At 46.2% G+C, this 25,827-nt stretch overlaps 1 protein-coding gene across 7 annotated transcripts in view; it reads left to right on the top strand.

The window, feature by feature from the left end:
• The window catches only part of CTTN (cortactin), a 382,583-nt gene that overhangs the window by 236,470 nt on the left and 120,286 nt on the right, over positions 1-25,827 (top strand). For all 7 annotated transcript variants that reach the window (XM_069623419.1, XM_069623423.1, XM_069623421.1 and 4 more), the window contains exon 5: positions 25,711-25,821. In XM_069623419.1, the coding sequence (XP_069479520.1) occupies positions 25,711-25,821 (111 nt within the window). The remainder of the gene's footprint in view (positions 1-25,710; positions 25,822-25,827) is intronic.

Below are 25,827 nucleotides of genomic sequence, written 5' to 3'. Positions count from 1 at the left end.
CATTCCGTACAGGTTGAATTTCAACGTCTATCTCTATGTATAACCGCATCCAAATCACTGTGCGGATTCTGATCATTACTATATATGTAATCTCATAAAATAGGGAGTTAGACCCAAGTTCCTTCTTAGACAGCCCTTTAGTATAGCATAAATCTAGCTTTCTTTTCCCTTTTTAAGCATTACTCATACGGTGGACCCACTCGAATGGATGATAAGGTTTTTGGGGGCTACTAATTGCCGCCGCTTACCTTATTTTCTTTTCCGTGCCGCCGCTATCGTCCGTGTTTGTATTGCGCGCCATTTTGTGTTTCTATTTATCTGATTGTAGTCGCGAGTTGATCACATGATCATTCGCGAACTACAAAACCAGCTCAAAGTGACTAGGGAGATGTAGTCTCTCGTCTGTGCTTAGATACCGCTCCGTCATTTTGAAAGCGGCATCGCTGTCACGTGAGCGAAATCGCTCGCAAGTTGTAACACCGCAGACTCCGGGGCAGTCGGGAGCCCTAGTTCTCTTAGCCGCGTCTAGATTTCATAATATTAATTGTTTAGGAAAGCCAGCTTTGTTGATTGGTGGCGGCATCACGGTCATGTGAGCGCAAACACCAATCGCTCGCAAGTTGTAAAACAGCAAACTCCGGAGCAATCGGGAACCGTAGTTCTCTTCCCCTTGGCTGCGTCTAATTTTCATAATGTTAAATGTTAAATGTTTATTGGGTGCAGAACAACAAGCTGCGATAGCCACGAAAAGCGATGACTGGAATGAACTGGAAGTGTTACGTAAGAAGTTAATCAGAACCGAACTTCATAGGGCCATTATGACTGAATATCTACGGGCACATATTGCCCCGAATGGACTCATTATTAGGATCGAACCGAGCATCTTCCTCGAAGAATTGAAATTCAGAAAAGATTGGAGTTTTATCTCAAATAAATGCACTAGGGATTGGATTATATTAATAATAAATACGGCCAAAAGTGTATCAGAGAGGTTGATGAACGAAATTATCACCAAACAGGAAGCAATAACGACGAAAATGATTGTAGGTGACTACCTGAAGAGCATGGCTACCCTAGATGCAACGATTAAAGAGTTCAAAGAACTAAACTTAAACAAAAAGGTAACTAAACTTAAAAAGGACATTGCAGCGTTCTCTCACGAAAAAAAGTATCCATATAGAACAGATTCGTATTCTGAAGAACAAGAGAAAAATACTACTATGCCTTATGCAGGACCCATCAGAGGTAGACCAAACCGACAAAGGAACAGACCAAGACCTGGGAACTGGAATTTCTCGAGTGGGAGCTCGGATGAAGATACGGATAGAGCGAGTGGCAACGTCCGATTCGAGGACCAACAACAGAACAGAGGGGGTAATACTCTGGGTTTTCAGGCCCCAAGAGGCTGTGGAAAGGCCAGAGGATGGTGGCAGAATCAATCACCTATAGTCACCAGGAACAGAGGGAGAGGGTGGTATCAGCAGAACGCCAACCCGCAATACAACCCTTAGAAATACGAATAACAAATGAGAAACCCGAAAAGGAATCTTTGGTAGTCAACCTCTCTACCTTTTAGTCTTTCGAACACACATCTGCAAGTTTTGCAGAAAGGACTGTCGTTTGTACCTACATCCGCTCATGATCCTTTCCAGACGAGAATTGAGATTACCCAGTTAATGAGGAAGATACGCCTCAAACAATTCTTTGCTAAAAATAACCATACAGGACCTACAGACGTAACAGGATTGCATAATAAATCTACATACTACCCGCCATCACATGCAATAACTGTTGAATCTCAAACTTTCGAAAAACTGATCCTTAAGAAGCTTGAGGAAATTGAAGCAGAGAATAACTCAGGCACTTTCCAGAATATGACCAAAATGGAAAACATAGCTCTCAAAGAACTACAGACAAATGACGATATAGTCATAAAACCCGCAGATAAAGTGGGAGCCGTCGTCATGAACAAGACTGACTATGACGAAATGGTAAATACCCTTATAAAAGATCGTACGACATATCAAAAACTTGGGAGTGATCCAACTCAACGCCTCAGAAATATGATCAGCCCCATTATTGAAGAAGCCGAGGCAGAAGGATATATAAGTAATAAAGAAGCTGCGTTCTTAAACCCAAAACATCCAAGGCACCAGCCTTCTACGCACTTCCGAAAATACATAAGGGTGTCCTCCCTACACCTGGATGCCCGATTGTGTCTGGAATTGGCTCTATTTTAGAGCCACTCTCCCAGTTTACCGACTTTTTCCTAAGGGAAGAAGTGAGTAAAATGCGTTCCTACACAAAAGATACAACATCGATCCTGACATACTTGGATAACCTAATGCTTGAGAGTGAAGATATCTATATTGTGACCATGGACATAGTCACTCTACTCCAAGATCCCTCAAAGGGAAACCTTGAAAGTCATTGAAAAAGTTTTACAAACAAAAACTATCGATATGCCTATCCAATTGATAATGCAATTAGCAGAAATAGCTCTGACCAAGAATTATTTTTTAAATGGAGACAACTACTATGAACAAATAGCAGGAACAGCTATGGGCGCGACTTTTGCACCTACTCTAGCGAATTTATATGTTGCAGACTTCGAAGAAAAACATATATATCCTGCAACCAACCCTTTTGTCAGTAACATAGTGAGTTGGCGACGTTACATTGACGATATTTTTCTACTGTTCAATGGAGACGCCGGAACTCTTACACGATTTATAGAGTGGATTAATGGTCTAAACCCTTCTCAAATTCACACATGAGACCAGCAAAACGAAGGCCACGTTCCTTGATTTGAAAATCACAAGGAGAGGCCAGACTTTCGAGACCACTGTGTTCCAAAAACCCACGGATAGAAATTCACTATTGGATTACACCAGCTTTCACCAGAGGTCTTTAAAAGAAAATCTACCCTTTGGTCAGTTTCTCCGGTTCCGGAGGAACTGCACTACAAGAACTGAATACGATCAACAAGCGGAAAGACTCTCTAAGAATCTCAAGGAGAGAAATTATCCACACAAAATAATAAAACAAGCCAAAAAGAGGGCGAGAAATATACCTAGGGAAATAACCCTCAACCAACATGGCAGAAGGAAGAGAGACGATAACTCTATCACAGCAGTATTTAGTCATTCTCCGGTTATTAACCGTTTAAAGAAAGAGATCCGAAAAGCATGGCACTTATTAAATATTGATGAACATCAACTTACCGAGCCACTTTTTGCGATAAGAAGGAGAAAAAACCTTAGGGATTCACTAGTACACACCTACAAAGAAATAACTACTGTTACTGGTCCAACAACTCTGTGGAATACACCTAAACCTGTGGGGCATACACCATGTGGAAACTGTACGGTTTGTAGATTCACCCAACGTACAACAACTGTAGACATAGGCTGGAAATAACCCTGGGAGCGGAGGCAATTTACGAACTGTAACACCAACAATGTGGTATACTTGATTCAATGTCCTTGCCAGAAAATCTACATTGGAATGACGACAAGAGCAATTAAGACACGTATCGGGGAACATAGATCCAATATAAGAAACAACAAGAGGACCGCCCCATTGGTTGAACATTACATTGAAATGAACCACACTGAGAATGACCTGCGTTGGACCATATTAGAAAAGGTCAGAATACCTAAAAGAGGTGGGAATTTAGCAGCTCTTCTTTTGAGAAGAGAACAACAATGGATCTATAGGAAACAGAGCCATGTCACAGGCCTTAATGAAGAAATTTGCTGGCAAGCTTTGGCAGTCCTATGATAGAATCAGAATCAGTATGAACATCCACAGTGTGAGGGCAGACAAGCACTTCCACTTCGGATTCTACTATTCATTAGTTACTGCCTCGGAATTTATAGTGATTGCCAAGGGCAAAGATTTCGCACCAACCACTATTATGATTGAACCTCTATGGCCATGCAAAACCAGGGTAAGTTGCATCAAAAATAACATTTTATGTGTTCCTCGATTTAACCATACACACGACGACATATGATCTATGTCAATGGCCCTGTTAATTTAAAATGCAAACAAAATGGGTAGACTACAATTCCCAGATCCTTCTGGGACCAGACTGCACGCATTCACGTGACTGCATAGTTTCTCCCGTCATAATAACATCCCTCTATACGATCTAGGATAATAGTCCTGGTTACCCAGACCATACATAAACGCAATTCCCGAGTTCACCTCGGTTACCGGAATGCACGCCACCAATTAACAAAGTTGGCTTGCCAAACATTTAACATTATGAAAATTAGACGCAGCCAAAGGGAAGAGAACTACGGTTCCCGATTGCCCCGGAGTTTGCTGTGTTACAACTTGCGAGCGATTGGTGTTTGCGCTCACATGACCGTGATGCCGCCACCAATCAACAAAGTTGGCTTTCCTAAACAATTAATATTATGAAATCTAGACGCCGCTAAGAGAACTACGGCTCCCGACTGCCCCGGAGTCTGCAGTGTTACAACTTGCGAGCGATTGCGCTCACGTGACAGCGATGCCGCTTTCAAAATGACAGAGCGGTATCTAAGCACGGACGAGAGACTACATCTCCCTAGTCACTTTGAGCTGGTTTTGTAGTTCGCGAATGATCATGTGATCAACTCGCGACTACAATCAGATAAATAGAAACACAAAATTGCGCGCAATACAAACACGGACGATGGCGGCGGCACGGAAAAGAAAATAAGGTAAGCGGCGGCAATTAGTAGCCCCCAAAAACCTTGTTATCCATTCGAGTGGGTCAACCGTATGAGTAATCCTTAAAAAGGGAAAAGAAAGCTAGATTTATGCTATACTAAAGGACGGTCTAAGAAGGAACTTGGGTCTAACTCCCTATTTTATGAGATTACATATATAGTAATGATCAGAATCCGCACAGTGATTTGGATGCGGTTTTACATAGAGATACAGACGTTGAAATTCAACCTGTACAGAATGGAGATGAGTCCAGATGGACTGTGAGATATAGTGCACAGTACAGTTTTGGAAACATAAAGCCCTGTAACTCCCCGTTCTCCATTTTTAGGAATTAATGCTGAGAGACCCAGGCTACCTGACAGGAAGAATTAAGACACCTATAGCTGTGCTCCAACAGAGAACAGGTATAACTACAAGCGCTAGAACAAGAGGTAAGATGTGCCTCGCTTTTGAATGATGACTTAAATATATGTCCAGTAGGTTTTAGAAGTACTCGGAGACTGATGATAGTCCACTTGTCTCTTTTTGTTGTTTGTCCTGTAGGACTCGGGGATTGACCCAACTAAGCTGGTCCGAGACCTGAAAACATCCTCAACATTCTTCCTAGCATTGAAGAATTTCAAAGAGAATATTTAATTCACCAATATTCGTCCTGAAGAAAGCAGCCACTTGCGAATCCCGCTGAAACCGGTTGACTGTTATAGCAGAATCTGGTGGATAACCCAGACCCGAATACCCCTACATATTAAGTAAAGAGCTTGCAAAAAGAAATCTAATGTTATCATAACTCCATTTGCTTTCCACAGTCCTAGTACTGTACAGAGCAAAAGGAGCTTTTTAATAGAGTTCTATGTGACAAGAATGACATAGAAATCTCTTCTTATAAAACCTTGTGTTTTTGATTTGCATTTTGATAAGCCACACGGCTGGGAGGCGAAAATATTAAAATACGCATATCGACCCCCAAATGTGTGCACTCTTTTTTAGCTAATAGGAAAGTGTTTTAGAGAGGATAGGGACAGGTTCGCAACATCCCCTTGCAGTCGGCACATCAGCACCCACTAGGGCTAAGCACCCATGGGCACTAGACTGTTTGCACATAGGGTGAATAAGCTTTTTTACTAGGGACCTAGTGTTAGGAATAACTTTGTAAATGAAATAGCCTTCTGTCACATATGTGTTGAAATACTGAGGTATAGATAGGAGGCGTACACCTATCGACTCCATTTCTGTAGTTACTTTGCCTGCTGCAGTGAAACTGGCCTGATCCATCCACCAGGAGCGGAGAAATCGCCACTGTCCCTTTTGGAATCATTGCTGTATCTTCGTCGCTGAAAGCCGCACAGCCGCCAAATTGCCGCACTTCAACCTGCAACCGAAGTGGACTGGACTGCCGAAGTTTGGTTTGGAGTGCGCTGGGGGTCGCTGAGTAATTGCAACCCTAGGTGGTGGCCCCTAGCACCTCCATCCATTTTTACGCATGAGTGGCCCCTGAGGGCCTTTCTCCTTTCCACTGCTAGTACGAACTAGCAAACTATTCCCAACTCTTGGAATCGACTCTGCCCTCAAGTGGAGAACCTCCTCGAATAGTGGGAACCTATTCTTCATCGCCTCACCCACCTTCCTGAGTTGCTACAGACCCTTGAAGAGACCCCGTTTTGCCCATTTGAACTATCACGTGCGCTTGCATTGCATGTACATTTGAGCATTAGCCTCCACTCTTCTTAAAGATTGGACTGCCTCTTAGTTAGGAGTGTGTTGGATGCAGAAGGGACTAAAGACTATTTGCACTGCCTGTTTCCTTCCCCCTTTAGGTTTTGGACCCATTTCGTGCATTAACCCTTTAGACCCCATTGCTCTTGTATATATGTATTTAGACAGGATTGTGTTGGCTTAATAAGTATTATTGTGATTTGATTTGCGTTTGAAACTCCAAGGCCTTGAAATAAATGTATATATTTTTAATATATCTACACCTGACTGGGAGTGATTTGTAAGTGTCCCTTACTCTGTGTGCTCCTTGAGGTCTTTCAGTCACCCTCACCACGCCTGAGACCTAGTCTTGACCGGCGCCAAGCTACCTTGATTGGTCTGGTTTGTCCAGAAGGTTACCCTGTTCCAAGAAACTAGGCTGGCCTTCTGAACCTCTGCCCACCAGGTCAGAGTTCGGAAATCCATCTTAACACAAGCCACCATATACATTATTAATTACATTATAATTGTATAGGCATTTTAAATCAATGGTTAAAAAGAACTAAGCTATTTCATGACTGTCCAAAGCCCATAAAGCAAGATCATGGGCGCAATAGGCGAACCGGACATGCATACACCCCAGACCCCCCGCCACCCTATATCCAATATTGTACGCAAATTTGGTAAGTCATTCAATATAAAGAGCTTAAAGGACATTGAGTTGTCTCCAAATTAAGGCGAGATTTGCAAAGCCTGCATACGTGATCGCAACAAAGTATCCCATATCTTGAGCCCATTATCAGAGATGGCAATAAATGGAAGTACAGTAATAACATTACATAATGTTGCATGGGAGGTCACTAGTAGAAAAGGTTGTGGGATCAAGTAACCAAAGCCTTGCATTGCATATAATACTAAAGTAGATTTATTTCTCTAAAGGCTTACTTTTTTTAGCAGCTGACATAAAGGCGTGAATCCCATTGGCAAACCGCAGTTTACATCGATCGCCTCATGGAATGTAGTAGAAGCCAGAGCACAATCCGGGAGTGCTTTCACTTTATTAAAATTTGATCTCAATAGATCTGCAAACAGTTGCATGATTGGGTTATTTATATACAACAATGTTTTTAACCATACATTGCCCAGCTCCATCTGGATGGCCTGAATTGGACAGTACCTCAGGAGTCAATACTGATTCCCCGAGTTTTCTTTCCATCCAGTCATACTGTATAGTTTAAAAAGGTTGCCATGCTATATAACACGCGTGGAATAATACAGGTGCTATATAATTGTATTAGGCCTACCACTGAAAACCCTCCCTTAGCGCTGGTGAATTTCTTTGCCACCAGGAATTTGCTCTAGGTTTTACCTCCTATTCTACATTACCCTCTCTATTTATATTCTTCAACATAACCCCGAGATGCTTGAATTTCTTGTGCTGTTTCTGTTTTTTGTGAATCTATTCTGTCATATTTAGTGGCTGTCCTGCGTTTTGTGCATGTGACCATTTTGTGCAGTTTACAGTAAGTCATTTTTTAGTGCCATAATTAGACGGGACATTTTAAAGAGTATTGCTGTCTAGTCCAACAGGACAATGTCCCCCACATAGCCTAACCTTGGGACGCAGTTTTGCTCTAACTTTGGGGGGAAATGTTGTGCTCTATTAAGATCATCCAGTAGGTCAGCTGTAAACAAGTGAAAATATATGGAGTCGGCACGCAGCCTTGTTTAAGGCCTTTATTAATAATGATGGCTTAGATGGCGTACCATATTATTCAATTTTACTTAGTGGTCCCCTCATACAACTGTATCAATTGAAACAGACCATGAGGAAGTCCCCAAAGGTGTAATTTCTTCCGAAGAAGATGGCGACTTGCAGCGTCGAATGCCGCTGTAAAATCCACAAATACTAAATATAAAGATTGACCAGGGCCCAATAACTTAGCCTCCGTTAGTTGTTGGAGGATTGGTCCCATACCCAGTCCTAAATCCTAGCTGGAACTTGTATAATAGCGGTTTCTCTTTTCTCTTCGGCCCAATATCTCAGTTCTTTTTTTTATTTTTATTTATTATTTTTTACATTTTGTATTACATTTTTCACAAAACAAATGAACAAATAACGCAGTCAGGACAAAGAGAGCGGAGCAGTAGCACATCCCAACATAGTCACCATGGCCAAATAATTTCCTCACAGCCCTAGATAGTCGACGGCGATGCCCCATGCACCTGCCCCCCCCCCATTGGTGACTTAATTGGCCATCAATTTATTCAAAATGTTCCCAAATCTGTCCAGGCACTCTCTTGCCCTATACACCCATTGTTCCATCGCCACACAGCTGTCCATGTCCAATATCCACTGAGACAGTGTCAGGGTCTCCTTCGCCCCCCATAACATGGCAATGTTATGCTCTGCTACTATGAAGGCCTTTCAGATGAACAATTTGTTGTAGCAAGAATACAACATGTTGCCTCAGATAAGTTACACCCTTGGTCCCTGGAGATATGATGTGATGTTACCTCTGAAACCTTTATAATCTTTTGCCAATATTTCTGGACATGGCCCATATAGTAAGACCCTACTGAGGTGTGATATCGTAGACGGCCCTGGTCCCCCGTCTTGACCTATTTGAATATTGCTTCCCTGGTATAGTGAATCCTGTACAGTACCTTTAACTGATTCAACCGTAGTCTGGCTGGTATTGCCATCTCATGAGGCGCCATGAGGTCTTCTGCCGTTCCTCCCTGTCTATGGGGCCTATATCAGCTTCCCATCTGGTTTGAAGAGTTTGGGGAGGAAAAAGGCGGTGTATCTAGTGAAACTACACAGCACCTGGTATAAGGTTGAGATTGCCCTGCCGACCAGAGGCTTATGTTCGCCTCCAATGGGGACTGTGCCGGATAGTCGTAGCTTCCGTGGTACTATGTCCACATGGCATGTCTAAACCTGATGTACTGATGGAGGTCTTGCCTTTTTAATTGCAAACTCTGCTGTAATTTCTGAAAGGATTTTAGGTGACCGTTTTATCATAACATCTGAGATAACTGTGATGCATTTGTCATACCAATAAAACGTAAATGTCAGTTTCTTCCTTTCAGGCATATGGTTTGCCACAGCGGGGCCTGCAGCGTCACTACTACTCCCATCCCATTTCCTTCCTGGCCCTATCCCATATCCTCATCAGATGTTGTGAGATGGGAGGTAGCCATGCTCCTGCCACTCCACCAGGGAGCATCTGCAATCCGCCTCTGTGGAGGTTACCTGCATGCTCCAAACCGATATGTGGACTAGTTATGTCTACTTTCAGCCACCCGTTCGCCAGCACAGCTTTGAGACCCAATAGTATTTCTTGATGTCCGGGAGGCTGTTCCCTCCATCCCACACTGAGCTCATTAGGGAGCATAGTGCAATTCTCATCTGGGAATTCCACCATAATAGCTTCTGTTATACTGATTCAATATTTTGGAACTGGCGATCTGGGATCCTAACGGGTATTGTGTAGCACTTACAAAAATCTGGGTAGCATCATCTCGAACATCGTGGCTCGTCCCAATATAGACCACGGCAGGGCAGACCAATAACGTATATCTGATATAAACCTTGTGGTGCCTCAAGGAAGGCGGTGGGATCTAGATCCACTTCGATACCCAGATATTTAAAGGAGTCCTCCGCTACTCTAAAGGTGCAGCCCACCGGAATTGCTGCCCGACCGCCCCTCACTGGGAGTAGGACTGACTTGGACCAGTTGACTCGGAGGCTGCTGTGTTGCCTGTGGGTCTCCAGTATTTAAACTATTCTTGGTATCGACTGCTGCAGTTCCCCCACATATAGTAGCAGGTCATCCTCATAAAGCAACACTCACTGTTCACGTCCGGATGGGCATTTAAAGCCCTTCTTGAGAGGGTCCCCTTTGTGCCATATTGCCAGGGGCGGCATGGACAGAACAAACTAGGCCAGAGAGAGGGGGCAACCCTGACGTGTACCTCTTTCCAGTGGGAATTTGCCAGACATTACTCTAACGCAAACGGCGGCTCGGGTACCAGTGTACAGTAGCTTGAGCCAGGCCATAAAGTTCGCTCCAAACCCCATATGCGACAGTTTCCCGTACAAAGCCCCAATAGACCGAATCAAACGCCTTTTCGAAATCGATGGCCACAAGTGCCAGCCGGCCGGCAACACCGCCAACCAGATCCAAGGCAGTATGAAGTCGGCAGATGTTGGTGCGTCGCCCTATTTGGCAGAATCCCCTTCTGGTCTGGGTGAATTGGTGCCGGCAGGACCACTAGCAATCTTGTGGCCAGGGTTTTAGCCAATATTTTGGATTCCATGTTTAGGAGGCATATGGGCCTGTATGAGGCACATTCCTCTGGTGCTTTATCCTTCTTGAGGATGACCGCGATGGTAGCATGGCATAAATCTGTCGGCAGCATGTCCCGCCGCAAACTATTCCGAAACATCTCCAGCATGGGTCCCACAATCTCTTGGAGATGCTTCCACAATTCTGCCGGGAACCCATTGGATCCTGATGTCCTCAAAGAATGGAGCACTGCCACGGCAGCCTTATTTTCTTTAGCTCTCGCTGTCTCTCCTCACCCCCTCCCCCTTCAGCTGTGACCTGCAGTAGTGGAATCTCCTCCCAAACATTTCCACACTGGGGCGGATCCTGGACCATCGGAACTGCATAAAGGTTCCTATATTGCGCAAATGCCTCACTCCCTATCCTCCCTGACCACATTGCCTACTTCAGTCCTAACTCCCTGTACGTATCTGGAGGGCATGTCCCATTGCTCCAACCATGCCAGAACCTTTCCCACCTATCTCCTTCTTCATACACTTAGCCCTTGGATGCCAAGTGGGCCTGTTTGACCGTGTCCATTGTGATATTTTATTTATTGAGCATTTATTAGGCACCTGTACAACAGAATGGTGTTTCCAGGCATCACAAGACAGTGGGGAGGGACCAAGGGGAGTAAATAACAGTGGCAAAACAGTAAATATACAATTGTGGTCCTACTTGTCCTTGTGACATTCGGCTGTGCAAGTGAAGAGAAGTGTGGGGGAGGGAGGGAGCAAGGTATGGACAAGTGCAAGGGGAGCCAGGGAGGAGGCCAATGGTTAAGTGCTGGGGCAGAGGAAGCCCACGGGTGGGATGCACAGCTAGCAGACAGTGTGCCCGCAAGGGCAGGGATGGGGGGGGGGTGCTGGTGTTGACTGGGTAGAGGGCCTGGTAACGTGTGAGATTCATGGAGGACCACGCTGCCAGTGGGGTGATTTAGCAGGGAAGGGAAAGGGGTAGAGAAAAGCAGAGTTTTGAGAAGTTTCTGGAATTTAAGGATGTCCGGCTCAAATCTGAAAGGGCAAGGGAAGCTGTTCCAAAGAGGCACAAGCCGAAGAGAGAGGTCTGCTCTCAGCTTGGAGAAGCGTTTGATAAGCAGCAGAGAGTTGAGGAGCAGAGAACACTAGTAGGGAAGTATTTAGGGAGGGAAAGTTGGAGGTAGCATGGTCACAGGCCACAGAAAGCCTTGAGGATGATGCAGAGGGTCTTAAATTTGATCCTTGCGGCCACTGGTAGCCAGTGGAGAGAATTTAGGGCTGGAGAGATACAGTCCCTGGGCTTTAGGCCAAGAAGAAGTCTTTTAACCCTATTCTGGATTAGCTGAAGGGGGCGTAGGGAGGGAAGGGAGAGATTGAAGAGGCTGTTGCAGTAGTCCAGCCTAGAAAGGACCAGAGCTCTGGAAATGTTGCGCCTCTGGGGAAAGGCAAGGAAAGGGAGAATCACCTCCTTCGAGCCAAGCTGGAAGTGGGCCTTCTTGGCAAGGTCCAAGTTGTGAGGGGGTGAAGGAGAGAGCGGAGTTGAAAATGACCTCAAGGTTTTTGGCCTCACAGGATAGTGAGGTTAGAGTGCCCTAGGAGGGAAACGGGGTTCAGGTGTCCAAATGAGAAGGATCTCCATCTTACTGGCATTAATACAGAGATAGTTCGCCACACACCGTGCCTGGATGGCAGTCGGGGAGGAGGTAGTAGAGGGATGTGTGTAGGAAAGCTGTGTCATCAGCATCAGATGAGGTGAGCAAGAGGGGTGAGATAGATAGAGCCACAGCGATCGGATAGAGCCCTGGGGGACACCGCAGGCATAGAGTGAGGTGGTGGAGGAGAAGAGGCCCAGTTGCAGCTGGGAAGGACGGTTAGTGAGGAAAGAGAGGCCAGGCCTGTGCCTGGTCCGTGATGCAGAGGGTATTGCAGAGCCATTTTATGAGGATAAAATGGTTGTCCGTGTCAAAGGCAGAGGAGAGGTCGAGGAGAATGAGAATGAGAACAGCAGGAGAGTTGAGTAAAGATTTGCAAGCATGTCTTCATGGATGTTCAGGAGAGCAGTTTCCGTGCCTCTGGATGCCCGGAATCCAGATTGAGGGACATGGAGGCAACCAACAAGTTCAGTATGAAGGATCAATTGGGGGAGGGCCAACTTCTCCAAGAGTTTACCCATGAAGGGTTTGGTGGAGATATTGTTGGGCAGGAGGGGGTCAGCAGATGGCTTTTTTAGACAAGGGTGCACAAGGGAGTGTTTGAGGGAAAGAGCCACTGGCAAAGGAGTGGTTACAAAAGTCTGCAAGAGCTGGGGCTAGAGAGGAGATGTTGTCCTTAATGGTTTTAGAGGAGCGGGGAGCACCTGTTTGGATGAGACTTTCATAGAGCGGACCACTTTAGAGACCTCAGTGGATGCTTTGGGTAGCAGGAGGGAGGAGAGTACGGGGGGGTGCAGGGAGGGAGGCAGGGGTGCAGGAGCCGGAGTGCAGGTGGGGGTGGTGGAGAGTGAGGACAGGATGTGCTGACTTTTAAATGTGAAATGGGAGGCCAAAGTGGTGCAGAGGGTGTGGGAAGGAAAGGGAGAGGTGGAGGCTGGCAAGTTCTTGCAGATTTGGAAAAGTTCGGCTGTGTTGGTGGTGGCTCCAGAGATGCAGGCTTGGATGTGGGCTCTCTTCTTGTAGCGGATAGAGAAACGATATTGCCTTTGCACCAGGCGACAGGCCAGTTTGTCGGAGGGTGAACGTGAGGTCTGTTGCTTCCGTTCAGCAACTCTGCACTTACTTTTCAGAGAAGCTAGATCAGAGTCAGATCAACCGTTGCACTTTGAGGCAGGCTTCAGGTGGATCTTCGTGACGGGGCAAGGATGTCAAGGGTGCTGGAGATGGAGAGGTGAAGGTTAGCAAGGACAGTCGGAGGAAGAGTCAGAAGCAGGGGTGGCAGGGGGAATGAAAGTGGAGGCAAAAGCAGCGACTGACACTTGCTTAATCGGTTGAATGACAGTGAAGGAGGCTGGCAGTGCAGGAGGCGGCTCGGAAAGAGGGCTGAGCTGCCCCAAGTGGGAGAAGAGGAGAGAGTGGTCGGATCAAGAGAGAGGGGTGGTGACGGGGGATGTCCCCAGAGATGAAGGCATCCAGAGTGTGTCCGGCTGAGTAGGTCGGACCAGAAGGAAGAATAGTAAGCTAGAGGGACTCGTAGAGGTCACAGAACTGTGAAGTGGCTGATACAGGAGAGTCGAGGTGGCTATTGCAGTCACTGAGGAGGAGGAGGAGGAGGAGTTTGAAAGTAGAGGTCAAGAGGGAGGAGGTGAGGTCAGCCCATTCATAGAGGAAGAGAGGGATAGGGCCAGGGGGCCTGTAGATGGTAGCGAGGGTGAGGGAGAGAGTAGGTGAGACTCCTAGCCTACAGACGAGACATTCAAAAGAGGTGTATGATTCAGTAGGTATGGTAGAGGTAGAGACCTACTTAGGGAAAACCGGGGCCACTCCACCTCTGGGCTGGTTGGGCCCGGGGTTTGGAGAGGAGCTTGTAGCCCTTAGGAAGGAGAGTGTCAAGAACAGTGACAGAGTTTAGCATTGAACCACATCTCAGTAAGGGCGAAGACGTTGAGGTCAAAGTCTCCAAGAAGGAGACAGTCGGAGTGTTTGACAGCAGAACGAGCATTCACAGTAGCAAAGTGAAGCTTAACACCCTTTTGAAAGTTTTCTGAGGAGGGGTTACAGGGGGGTGGTACTCCATCAGTGGTGGGGGAGAGGTTAGGGAGGAGGAGTAGCAGGAGAAGGGGAGCGGGGGGGGAGTTAATGAGAGAGGTCAGGAACCGGTGAAGGAGAAAAGTAGGTTGAGAAGTGCGATAGTCTTTCTTTCAACAGTAAACTCTGCATCTCCCGTGAGCGATCCATCTGGAACAGTAGCTCCAGGCGCAGTATTGACCTCTTGGCTTCAATGACTTTCCTTAAACTTTCCTCCTCCTTGGTTGCCAACACAGAAATTGTTTCCCCCAGCAGCACCGTTTTGTATCCCTCCCAGAGTACTGATGGGCTTCCCACAGAGTATCAAAATATTACTCTGGCTTGTTTCGGAGAGTTTGAACCGGTTTGGAGGACCCCAGGTGGTATGCGTTCAGGCGCCAAGACAGGCATTCGATACCCGCATCAGACCCCATTCAGATCATTAGTTTGGAGTGATCTGAAGTACCTCTTGCCAGGAAATTAGCATCTGTGATTCTGTGCACATCTGTGTGGGGCACAAACAGGTAGTCTATCCTAGATAGTGAGAGATGGGCCCCAGAATGGAAGGAATAGCCTGACTCGTGTGGGTGTTTAGATCGCCATGTGTCGACCAACCCATTAGCCAATGCAAATGCATTCAGCAGTGAGTGTCTGGTGTGTTACTTTTGTACCCCCTTGCCCCCCCGGCCCCAAGGGTCTGTGATCCATCCCTTCGTTAAAGTCCCCACCCACCAACCTGCGAGATGTTGAACAAACAGTCCTTCGAGTTCATGCCGAAGGTCTCTTTGTAATGGTGGTGCATTGTAAACATTTAGTAACTCACCCAGTCTCCAGCTTAAGTGACCCCCGTCACCAGCACCGATCTGCCTCAGTTTTTGTGAACCACAATTACGGACCTCGAACGGCACATGCCTACGCACTAACACTATGACCACCCTCGGCCCCTTGGTAAATCCTGCATGGACACACAGGGAGTAGTTAGATCTCCTAAAAAGCATACATTCAGTGCCTGACAGGTGTCTCTTGTAGGAATGCGAGGTTGGCCTTATGTCTGTTCATCCGCTGTAATACCACCCCTCTTAATCTTGTCACACAGACCATTTACATTCCATGACACCACTGTCAGTTTGTTATCCTGTGCCTTCGCCATACATGTACTTGTAGTCCCTTCCCCTCCTGATGTGCCCCGCTGTTAGTCACAAAATAGGGAAACATGTGGTTCCACTGTCGCAAATAAAATAATCCTGATTTAGCCCTGTAATCCCCCAACTAAACAATGCCTATTAGCCCTCCAACTCCCCACACCCCCCCACCCCATACTACCTGTAACACTGTGTATCTGTAGCCCAACCTAAACTAAAGTGTTACTCTATAGAGGCGAGAAAAACCCTGTGGGAAGCAGAAGCGGCCCTAATGTCTTTTAGGTGCAAGGAACATGCCCCAACCTCTTTACACACCATTCCCACACAGCACTCCACCTTCTTCTGGGAAGTACTAACACCCTGATCCAGGAACCCACCCTTCCACCGCCCGCCCCCCCCCCCCCCACAGCCCTGAAATCCCCTCCTCCCAACCGTTCCGCCCTATGTGCAGTGACACCTTTGTTCACCCATGTAGCTGGCAGGTATGCTGAACAGATTCAAAGTTCAAACAAGACACTTTTATTTACTTAAATGTCAGGATGGTGTAAGGCCTAACTTGCCCATGCTATGGTGGAATAGTCCGAGTCTGTACGTTCAACAAAAGTCTCTGTGTCCAAAACCTATACCTGTCCTCACAACTAAAGCTAAACAATGTCTAAGGATGTCCGCAATAAAAGAAACAGTGTTTCAAATAAAGTTCTGAGCTTCTTCCAGCTCTTGGCTTACTTTCCAGCTCCCCCTCACCAAGTTCAAAGCAATTCCAAAAAGGCCTCTGGGTTCCCTTCCCCAAGAAGACAACACAGTTTCAAAAGGCTTTGGGGTTCCTTTCCCCAAGACATCGGCTCTTCCAGCTTGTTAACTTACAATCAGTTCAAGTCTCTTAATTCTCAAAACCAGTTCCAGATCAACTTTATAAGCCTTCAGGCTCTTCAATGATTTATAGAGATTGCTCTCTTTTGCATTCACCTCACCAATCTAATTCACAAGTTAAAGATTTTTTCTTTGCTTTCCTTGGCTTTTACAGAGAGGGTATCCTCTGCCTAGGTGCAGTTGTCGGACCACACAGTCCACCCATTCCAGGTCACGCAACCGATAACCCTACGTTTTCTCTCCCACACAGGGTTCTCGCTGCACCTGTGCTTTGGTTTACTTTCACTTTGGAATCTCCTAGAGTCTTTTTTGACTTTGCCACAGTGTTCTTCCACACAACTCACTCTGTGGTGCTCACTCTTCCACCACCTTGCTTTTCACAATCGTCATAAATGCTCATCACTTGCTTTACTTTATTCATAAAGATTCATCCTTTGTCTTTAAATGTTCATTACTTGTGTTTCACACTTGCTTTCATTTCATTCATAGGCTCATCAAAGCTTTCCTTTAGTTCGGTATTCAGTAATGCTTGCTTTATATTCAAATTCCTTAACTTGTAGTTCAAAGTTTGCTGGATGTTCAAAAACCCTTCACTTTGGGTTCAACATAAATTTCACACATTTCAGTTAATCCGGTATTACCATATACCCAGGTGTAGCGCCAGAAGCACCCCGGTACGAGTCTTCCCTTCAATTCACTTATTGGTTCTCGGTGGCTCCTCCGGGCATCCTCTTCTTTCTCCTGGCATTCTTCGGCTCTGTGCACACTTCTCGGGAGCTTCGCGAGCAGCGCTCGCCTTATGCAAACTTCGTTGTGGGTTGCCGGCAGCTCCGCTCTTCACCCGCAGACCCTACCGTTGACCTACAGTACTCTGGAGTCTTCCGTGCCACACAGGTCCAGCTATGGGCACAAGGCAGAGGAGACTCTAGCGGCTTTGACCCTTTCGCAGCCCGCTTGGGGCCCCGTCTGTCTCACCTCTGCAGTAGCAGTGTCCTGGCCTCCAGGCAGGACTCTCCTTGGCAGCCCCCTCCTGGGTGGGAATACTCCCCTCTAGACCGGTGTCTCTCCTGCTGGTTTCCCCTTTTTTGCTGGTGGCTCTACCTTTTATGCACCTTTGACCTGTTAATAGGTTGCAAGTGTGAGCCCTTGAGTTAAATTGCCTGACCACACTTATTCTATTCTCTGGACATGCCTGACCCTCGCAATAGTTTCCCGGCCTCTTCCTCGTCTCCGTACCAGAGTGGTTTAACTGAATGTTAGTGTGTACAACTCCTAGTTGCCTCTTCCTCGTCCCAGTATTAGAGTGGTGTGACTGAGGGGAACTATGCAGAAATCTCGATTTGGTTTTCACTATTTTGGCCTGATGTATCCTGAAACAATATTAGGTGGTTGATATGGGTTTACCCTCCCTGAATAAGGAAATATTCTCCTATTTAACATCTTCCTAGTGTCAATACTGTGATGGCCTTTCTCAGGGACATCTTGAAAGGAAGTAAAGGGGAAAGGATGACAATAGCCCACAAAGGCTGCTAGGACTGAAGGTTCATTATGAAATGGAAATGGGGGGTGGGGATACCGCGTTTCCCCCAAGGACATCCCCCGCCCACCCCCTTTCATTCCCCAAGTATTCTCTACCCAGGTTATCATTCCTCACATTTATGCGCCTGGGGTCGGGATCCACAAGCAATGGCCCTTCCCTGGCCACCTGAGCAGAGGATATTGGGGAGAAGGAAGTGAGGATGCCCTCAGGTTCCTCACACAGCCAGTCCCAAACTGTTCCACCAGAATCTTCAAAAACACATGTATTTATATCCTTCTCTGAGCCTCCGCCTCACAGCATTATAGGATCTGCGCCGCTTTTGCACTTGCGTGAAGTCTGTGGAAAATCCTGATTTTTGGCTGATCTTAGGTGGTATATTGAATTCTGTCTGGCCTCCTGCAGGATACCGTCTCTGTCACGGAAATTGATGAGTTTAGCCACAATATCTCATGGTCCCTGCCCAGGACTCTGTGCTCTCTCAATGGAGAACCAGTTTGACACGCTTTCGATTTTCAAGGTGTCTGCAAGCAGCTTCTCAACAAATAACTCCATGCTTTTTCCCTCCATCCCTTCCGCCACACTGAGAATCCTAATATTGTTTCTGTGGGCGCGACACTAAGCGTCTTCTGCCTGATCTTCCAAGGATCTAGTCGTTGTGGCCAAAGCGTTGTCACCATGTCGTCTTGTGCTCCCACTCTGTTGTTTACCTCCGATACCCTTCCACTGACCTTCTGGAGGTCGGACCTGACCAGGGATACCTAGACAGCTACAGTTTGTACTTTGTTCCAGGGAAATGTGGGAGTCTTGAATTGCCCCCATCATGCTTCGAGCATTATCGCCGAATCTGGGGCCTTAGTTGTCAATGTTTTCAGCTGTCTGTTGCGCTGAGTTAGTTCTGGTGCCTCATGGGCCCATGCACTACTCAACATTTTGTTGGTGGCCCTTCACCATATTGTCCACCAAACCGAGGGTCCCTTTCTGTAATATGAGGTGTAGAACACACATGAACAGATCTGCACAGACCCCATTAACAGAGAGGGCCTTGAATCTGAGGGCGTCCATACTTTTCCCCCAAAATATCCTCCCTCCAGGTGGCCAGGGACTGTCGCTTTCGGATCTTGACCCTGGGGGTGGATATGCAAGGGAGGATCACCTGGGAGGAGGAGACTTGGGGAGTGGGGATGAGGCATCCTTGGGTGAGAGGTGCTAGGATCACCTAACGGAAGTCTGGTTAAGAGAGAGTCACAAAGTGGGGCGTGCCCCTGTTCCTTATTTTGATTTACAGGCAAGGGGCGGGATATAACAAGAATGGAGGTTGAAACTGCCGGCAGCACCCCCTCAGTACTCCAGGGGCAAAAAGAATTTAGGTTTTACTGGCCCACAAAGGACCTAGGATGTGGCCATCCTTAGAAAGGAAGGCATATCACTCTTTAATTATATGAATGTATTTAGCAACCAGAGCTGAAATCTGGCTCCTCCTTTGGGACTTCTTGTTCTCCCTGGTATGGGTACTGTTCCAGCAGCATTATTGGTCCCCAGAAACAAGGAGACTGCTTTCAAAGCAGGTGACTCACCATTTGACCTGTAGGCGTGCTATGCCCACATTTCATATTCATAGTGTACAGTTTCTTCCTGTGGAATTAAAGGGGTGCACACCGGTTAACTGGGGACAGGAGGCGTTCCAACCTTTTGGCTTGTATATTACTCCTGTTTGGTCACTTGGCTGAGCAAATGGTGATGTCTGTGTGTTTTGCCTTCAGGGGAAACAAGTTAAAGTTTCAAGCTACTAGTCGCACATAAAGTTGCTCTCCCTCTTCAAATGCCAACATACACAAAACACAGTTCCTTACTCAGCAATAGCCCATTATTACGTAACCTGCCCGTTTTAAGGATTGCTTGCAATTATACAATCAAGAATTGTATCTTGGTCATGGGGCAGTAGAAAGCTTGTGCGTCTGTCCTCATGAAGCGGCCCCCCACATCCAACTACCCAGTCAACAAACTAATACTAGGGGTTAATAGTTCAAATTCCAAGCTGCTAGTCAGGCATATAGTCACCCTTCCCGACCCCCCGCCCCCGCTTTGTCCACATAAATATAGCAAACTGTCTCTCTCGCCAAGAGTAAATTATCTCCATTCAACGGGGAGTGTACATTTTGATCTTGCACTGTAACCCCCCTTGTGAATCTTCAATGAGTGTATCATTATATGCTTTGAAATGCCTTTGGTGTAGATGGTCGGTTAATGTAGGTGTTGTAGATATTCCTTTCCCAAGTAGGGCACTTTCACAGCCATTCTCGAGGGATTGGATTTTAGAGTTCTCTGTGCAATGGCAGGTATTGCCTTAAGTGGGTTTTCTGTTTGCTCGATGGTGTGTGGTTTCTTTCCATGGGGTGATTGTTGCAGGAGTAGTCAAGGGGGCTGCTTTTTATGGTGGTGTGGGGTTTACTTTGAGGCATTGACTCACACTGGTGAATCTGCCTGTTTTAATTTTTTTTTTAACCTTTTTATTATTATATTATGTATTGAGCGCGGACCTAGCTTTGAGAAGCAACAGAACGCTTTAGAGGGGTATACAACAATACAGATACATAACCGAGCTCTTTTCAGCGTTAACAGAACAGATATACAGTGGGGGGGGGGTAGGAAATGGATGGGCACAGAGGAGGGGGGTACAGCTGTACCGGGTGGCGAGGAGGGGAGTAGGTGGCGTCTAGTGAGTCGGGTGCCTCAAGGGGTGACGTGATGGCCTAGGTGTTGAGGAGGAGAGGCTCCTTGAAGAGGTGGGTCTTGAGTTCTTTTCTGAATTGTAGGAGCGTGGGTGTGTGTTTGATGTTGACGGGGACAAGGTTCCATAGTCTTGGTGCGTACGCAGAGAAGGCTTGTTTTCTGGTCCTTTCCTTTTGCAGCAGCAGATTTCAAGTCTGCACGTGTCCTGGCTTCTGGTGGTGCGCTGTCCACCGGAGATGCTGCATTTCTCCACGCGATAGCTGCATGACGTGATGCCTTATAAATGATGCAGCAAGACTTGAAGGCGATTTGTGCGTGCAGTGGGAGCCAGTGAAGCTTGATGAGGCGGTGATGTGGTCGTATATGCGTAGACCCTTGAGGCATTGGCTGCGTGTAGGACGCTTCTCAGTGGCACAAGGTAGGACAACGGGAGGCAGTCGAGAAATGCATTGCCCCTATCTAGGTGGGATAGGACCAGTGCTTGAACAGTGGATCTAAAGCTGTCCGGAGGGAGGTAGAGCTTGACTGTCCACAGGAGGAAGAGCTGATTCCAAGCTGTCTGAGTATTCCTAGCAATGTGTGTCTTGAAGGAAAGGTGTTTGTCGATGTGGAACCCGAGGGACTTGGTGTAGAAGGTGAGCTTGGGTGTGAAGCCCTCAGAGTTCATGGTTGATGGCCAGGTCTGCATGTGTAGGTGTTGGTGAGGAGTAGGAATTCGGTCTTGGAGGGGTTGAGCTTCAAGTATGCACTGGACGTCCAAGACTGGATCAGCAAAAGGCTGGATTTGTGCCTATGGATGTCCTTGAGCGAGTCGATCTTGAGGTATAGCTGCGTGTCGTTGGCGTATTGGTGGATGTTTTGTGTGGCTAGGAGGGTTCTCAGCGGGTCCATATATACATTGAAGATCACTGGGGAGAGGATGGAACCCTGCGGGACTCCACAGGTGACTGGTAGCATTAGCGATCTAGAGTTGCAGCTGCAGGTTTACATAGGAGTGTATAGGCCAATATGGAGCTTGTTTTGAGTTACTTGTTGTTTGGCTTACTCTACCATTTAGACAGACCGGACCGCCATAACACTGGAGCAGTATGCTGTGAGGCTCCTCTTTAGCATGAATTTGAGAAAATTCTGCATCCACAATGAACGCTCGACTTGCTGCTTAACAAGGTGCGCTCTCCGCTTAAGACCGATAACTTTCCAAAGTATTTAAACTGTGTCGGCCTAGCCACTGACTGAGGTCTGCCTTTCTGAATTTGCTCTGTGTTGGTGTATCAAGATACACATGTTTTGGAGGCAGAGCTCCTCCGGTCTAAGGAACCTACTGCGACATAGTCCCTCCTTATCCAAGATTTAAAGCAAACTTTATGAAATCGCACAAAGGTCTTAAAACTCAACCTTTATCATAAACTTACATCCTTACCATAATTCTGAGGTATCTTCTCTAGTCAGTCCCTAGACCTGACCTGCCCTCTCACCTGCGTTTCTTTGCCTTGTGCGCGGCTTGTGGTTCATTCTCAAAGGCTCCCCTACCTGCTCTCCTCAGTCTTTCAAAATGGTTGCTCATAATCCCAGTTGCTGAATGTTACATTCATTTCAGTGATTGCTTGTTTACATTTTTACTATTTCTTCGTCAGCAATCAACGTTTTTTGTAATTCAAATAAAATATGAAGATTGCCTAACAAACTATGTACATATTACAGGAGTTGAAACCAGCTCCTGGGTGTCTGCATCATCAGAAGCAAGGGGTGGCGAGGAGGTACAGTTGCACATATGTGTGCGATGCTGCCGCTGCTTTGGTCTTTTACAGCAGACACTCACTGGCAGATGAATGCACTATGCAGCCTTAGGCTGAGGGGGTTGAAAGCTGTTTGCAAGTACTTCCTAGATTCGACTTTGTTTCGGGCTCGTCTTCTCAAATAATTTTGTATACACTGCTGCTGATTTGTATGAATTTTGACGAAAGTTAAGAGGACAGACCTACTGGTTTAGAGTAGGCTTTTGTAACCTGTGTGCTTTCTCTTGTGGTAATGGAAGCTCTGGCGCAAGAAATGTTCTTTACCAGTGGAAGGCTGCATGCTCCCCATGTCTTGTGGCAAATACCTTTTAAAGCAAAAGGATAGTTGGAAAGATTTTGAAAGCATGAACAAAAATTCGGTACTCCTTGCTGCTGGAAAATGTTTAGTTTGGGTGTGTGGGTGTTTAATGTGCGTCTTCACAGGTTTTAATGAAATCCTGCTCGGTTTTGAAAGGGTTTTTGAAGGTGTTTATCTACTGCCCAAATCCCCGTTTATCCGATTACTAAGGGCAAACGCCAGCGGGTTAGTTTTGCAGTAAATTAATTTGTGTTGTGACGCAGCGGAATGCAAAATCGCTTGCATTTAAAGGGTTTCCACATGTATAGATCAGTAATCTTAATCAGAGTGTTTTGTGGGACAACTAATTTGTGTTTCAAGCCCATTCTATCAATGTTTGGCCCTACTACCATCTGTCAACCAGATGATTGCAGCTCCCGGAAGGGGTGGCGTCTATGGAGAATGTTCCAAGAGAAGCGCAACTCCTTTAAGAGGGGGCTCAGTGTGCACAAAATCGTAGGTTTCCTCAAGGGCTTGCTGGCATGACGGACTGCTCGGGCAGCATCCTCAACAGGGAACCTGCATGCTGAAAACCACCCTAACCTGGAAGTGTCTTCAGGGTCACTCTCTTATCCCTACTCCAGAACTAGCCATTCGTGACCATTCGGGGGCCGAGGGGCCTTTCAGTGGTTGTCTTTGGGCACACTGATGCCTACATTGTTGGCTGCAACCTGAAAGCATTACCTCTCTGCTCTCCAGTGTTGCAAGGTGACCTCACTGTGGCATGACAATGCTATTCAGTACATAATTTACTTTACATCTAGGACCAGACATGACACTTTTGCTAATTGACTTTCTCACTCCTTTGCCTTTTTATTACCAACATCATTCAGCAACCTGTCCTACTCTTGGATTATGAAGCCCAAGAATGATCCTCCTGAAATGTACCTGCGACACTATAAATGGACACTGGGCACATGAAGCCTATATATAATGCGAGACTGCCAGTTTGCTCTTGAGCCCCTCACTCACCAAACACTACTGATCTCTAGCTTGGAATACTCCAAAACTGCATTGGAATCCCAGTGCCTGTATCAGGTCAACACAGGCTTTGTGTCGCTTCTCTCTAGAAGGTAGTTTTATATATAAATCGAGAATACTTACATACTAATAAAAGCATGTGGCCCTACATGCGTCTACAAACTCCTTTCCCCTCCCTCTTACATCACCCTTGCTCCTGATGTTCCTCCCGGCAGACTGGTCTCGAGACAGTGTGCCTAGGACAAGGCTTCAGTGCTTTCAAACTACGATGGTGGTGGTTCGGCACAATACAAAAACATAGTAATATAAAAACCTATTTCAATGTTTAGCCATGCAATAATTGTGCCAGACTGCACAGCACCACCTTTTAAACGGCATGTTGATATTGGACTGTACCAGCAGCAGGGAAACAAATGCATTTAAACAGCAAAATACATTGTAATGCATCACTGTGAGCCTCCAGAGAGTAATTGGGACACACTGACACAATGTTCTATTTTACGGGATTGTTGCCACGTATTACCTAAGCCCTACAACGTTTTCCGACCTTTTGACTATCCTAAAATATCTACCACTTGTGCAATTGTGACATGTTGAAACGCTCTATGTATAGGCGCTATACAAATAAACAATCAATCATTGTTGCTGAGGCCCTCGACTGCAGATGGCTGCCCTTGGGATTGAATGTCTCACTTATATTTTCCTCTCCCGCCTTTAGCGCTGCGCCCCATCGAAGGTCGAGTTCTAATTCGGGCTGGCTGGCCATATTCACGGAGCACAATCCACGCTGCACCCGTACCCTATACATACTGCAGCTAATATCTCTACTGCATTCAACTCTGTTAATAATTTTTCTGTAATTATACATTCTATAGTCTCATGCCAATATAATGGCTACGTTTTGCCCAAAGCGTTTCAACATCGTTACAATGGCAGTAAGGGGCTATACAAATAATCGAGTGACATAACCTATAGAGAAACCAATTCGAAAAAACTATGCACAGCTGAATTTTGTGATACATTTACTTAAGTTAGTCATTTTGGCTTTCTCATTTTAATGTATACGTGTCTTGACTTGTGGTATTGCCTGTTGCTCCAGCAGTTGGGCTTTAAATGGCCAATAGGGCTGCTGTGATAGTCAATTATGCTGTTTGGCACAGACTGTTACATGGCCACCTGCCAAGCATGACGGCCATTCACATACTTATTCCCTCCTGAATGCTGTGCTTCCTGCCTGCCCTCAACCCCTGTAACTAACCTTTGTGTGTGAGCCTTCTCATCCCTTCTTTGTCATTGCAATGGACAGTGGTGAAGGGTTATATATGGAGCTACCTTGACTATATCCATGGCAGCCATCTTGGTTTACCAGCACTCCAGAGTGTTTGCAACTGCTGCAGCCCTCTGTGATCTGGCCATTCCTGTGGGTTGATGTGTCCTTTCCGGCCAGTATAGCTATCCTCCGAGGTGTTTATTGTCCTAACGGGGCAATGCTCAAAGGGCTGGCCTTACCAGGACCATGTGTACTGGTTTTGTGAGCGAAGGTCCTGGCAGCTTTGACAAATTCTATGGGTCCAATGTTATTTAGAATGCATCATTTGCCATAGATTTTCCCATAAATCTCTGGCCGGGGTTCAACAAAGTTTTTCTAGCAAATTCCCAACTTTTGTGTATGTGCTTTTTTATTATTTTTCTTTTCTTTTGGTGCATTGGTATGTTCTTTTTCCCAGCCCGAATGTGCTAGCAGTGTTTTACCAACATTTAATCTCTTAAATTAAACTGTTTGAGGTGTTAGTGACCAAGCGTGGACTGTAATTTGCTAATCCATACTGAAATGTACTTATTTTGTACATTTACTTTTCTTTTCAGTCCGCTGTGGGGCACGAGTATCAGTCCAAGCTTTCCAAACACTGCTCTCAAGTTGATTCAGCAAAAGGTTTTGGCGGCAAATTTGGTGTACAAGTAGACCGAGTAGACCAGGTAAGT

The sequence above is a fragment of the Ambystoma mexicanum genome, chromosome 11, assembly GCF_040938575.1.
Source record: "Ambystoma mexicanum isolate Mex_15411 chromosome 11, UKY_AmexF1_1, whole genome shotgun sequence".
Taxonomy (NCBI): domain Eukaryota; kingdom Metazoa; phylum Chordata; class Amphibia; order Caudata; family Ambystomatidae; genus Ambystoma; species Ambystoma mexicanum.
This window is presented reverse-complemented; position numbering and strand designations above follow the sequence as displayed.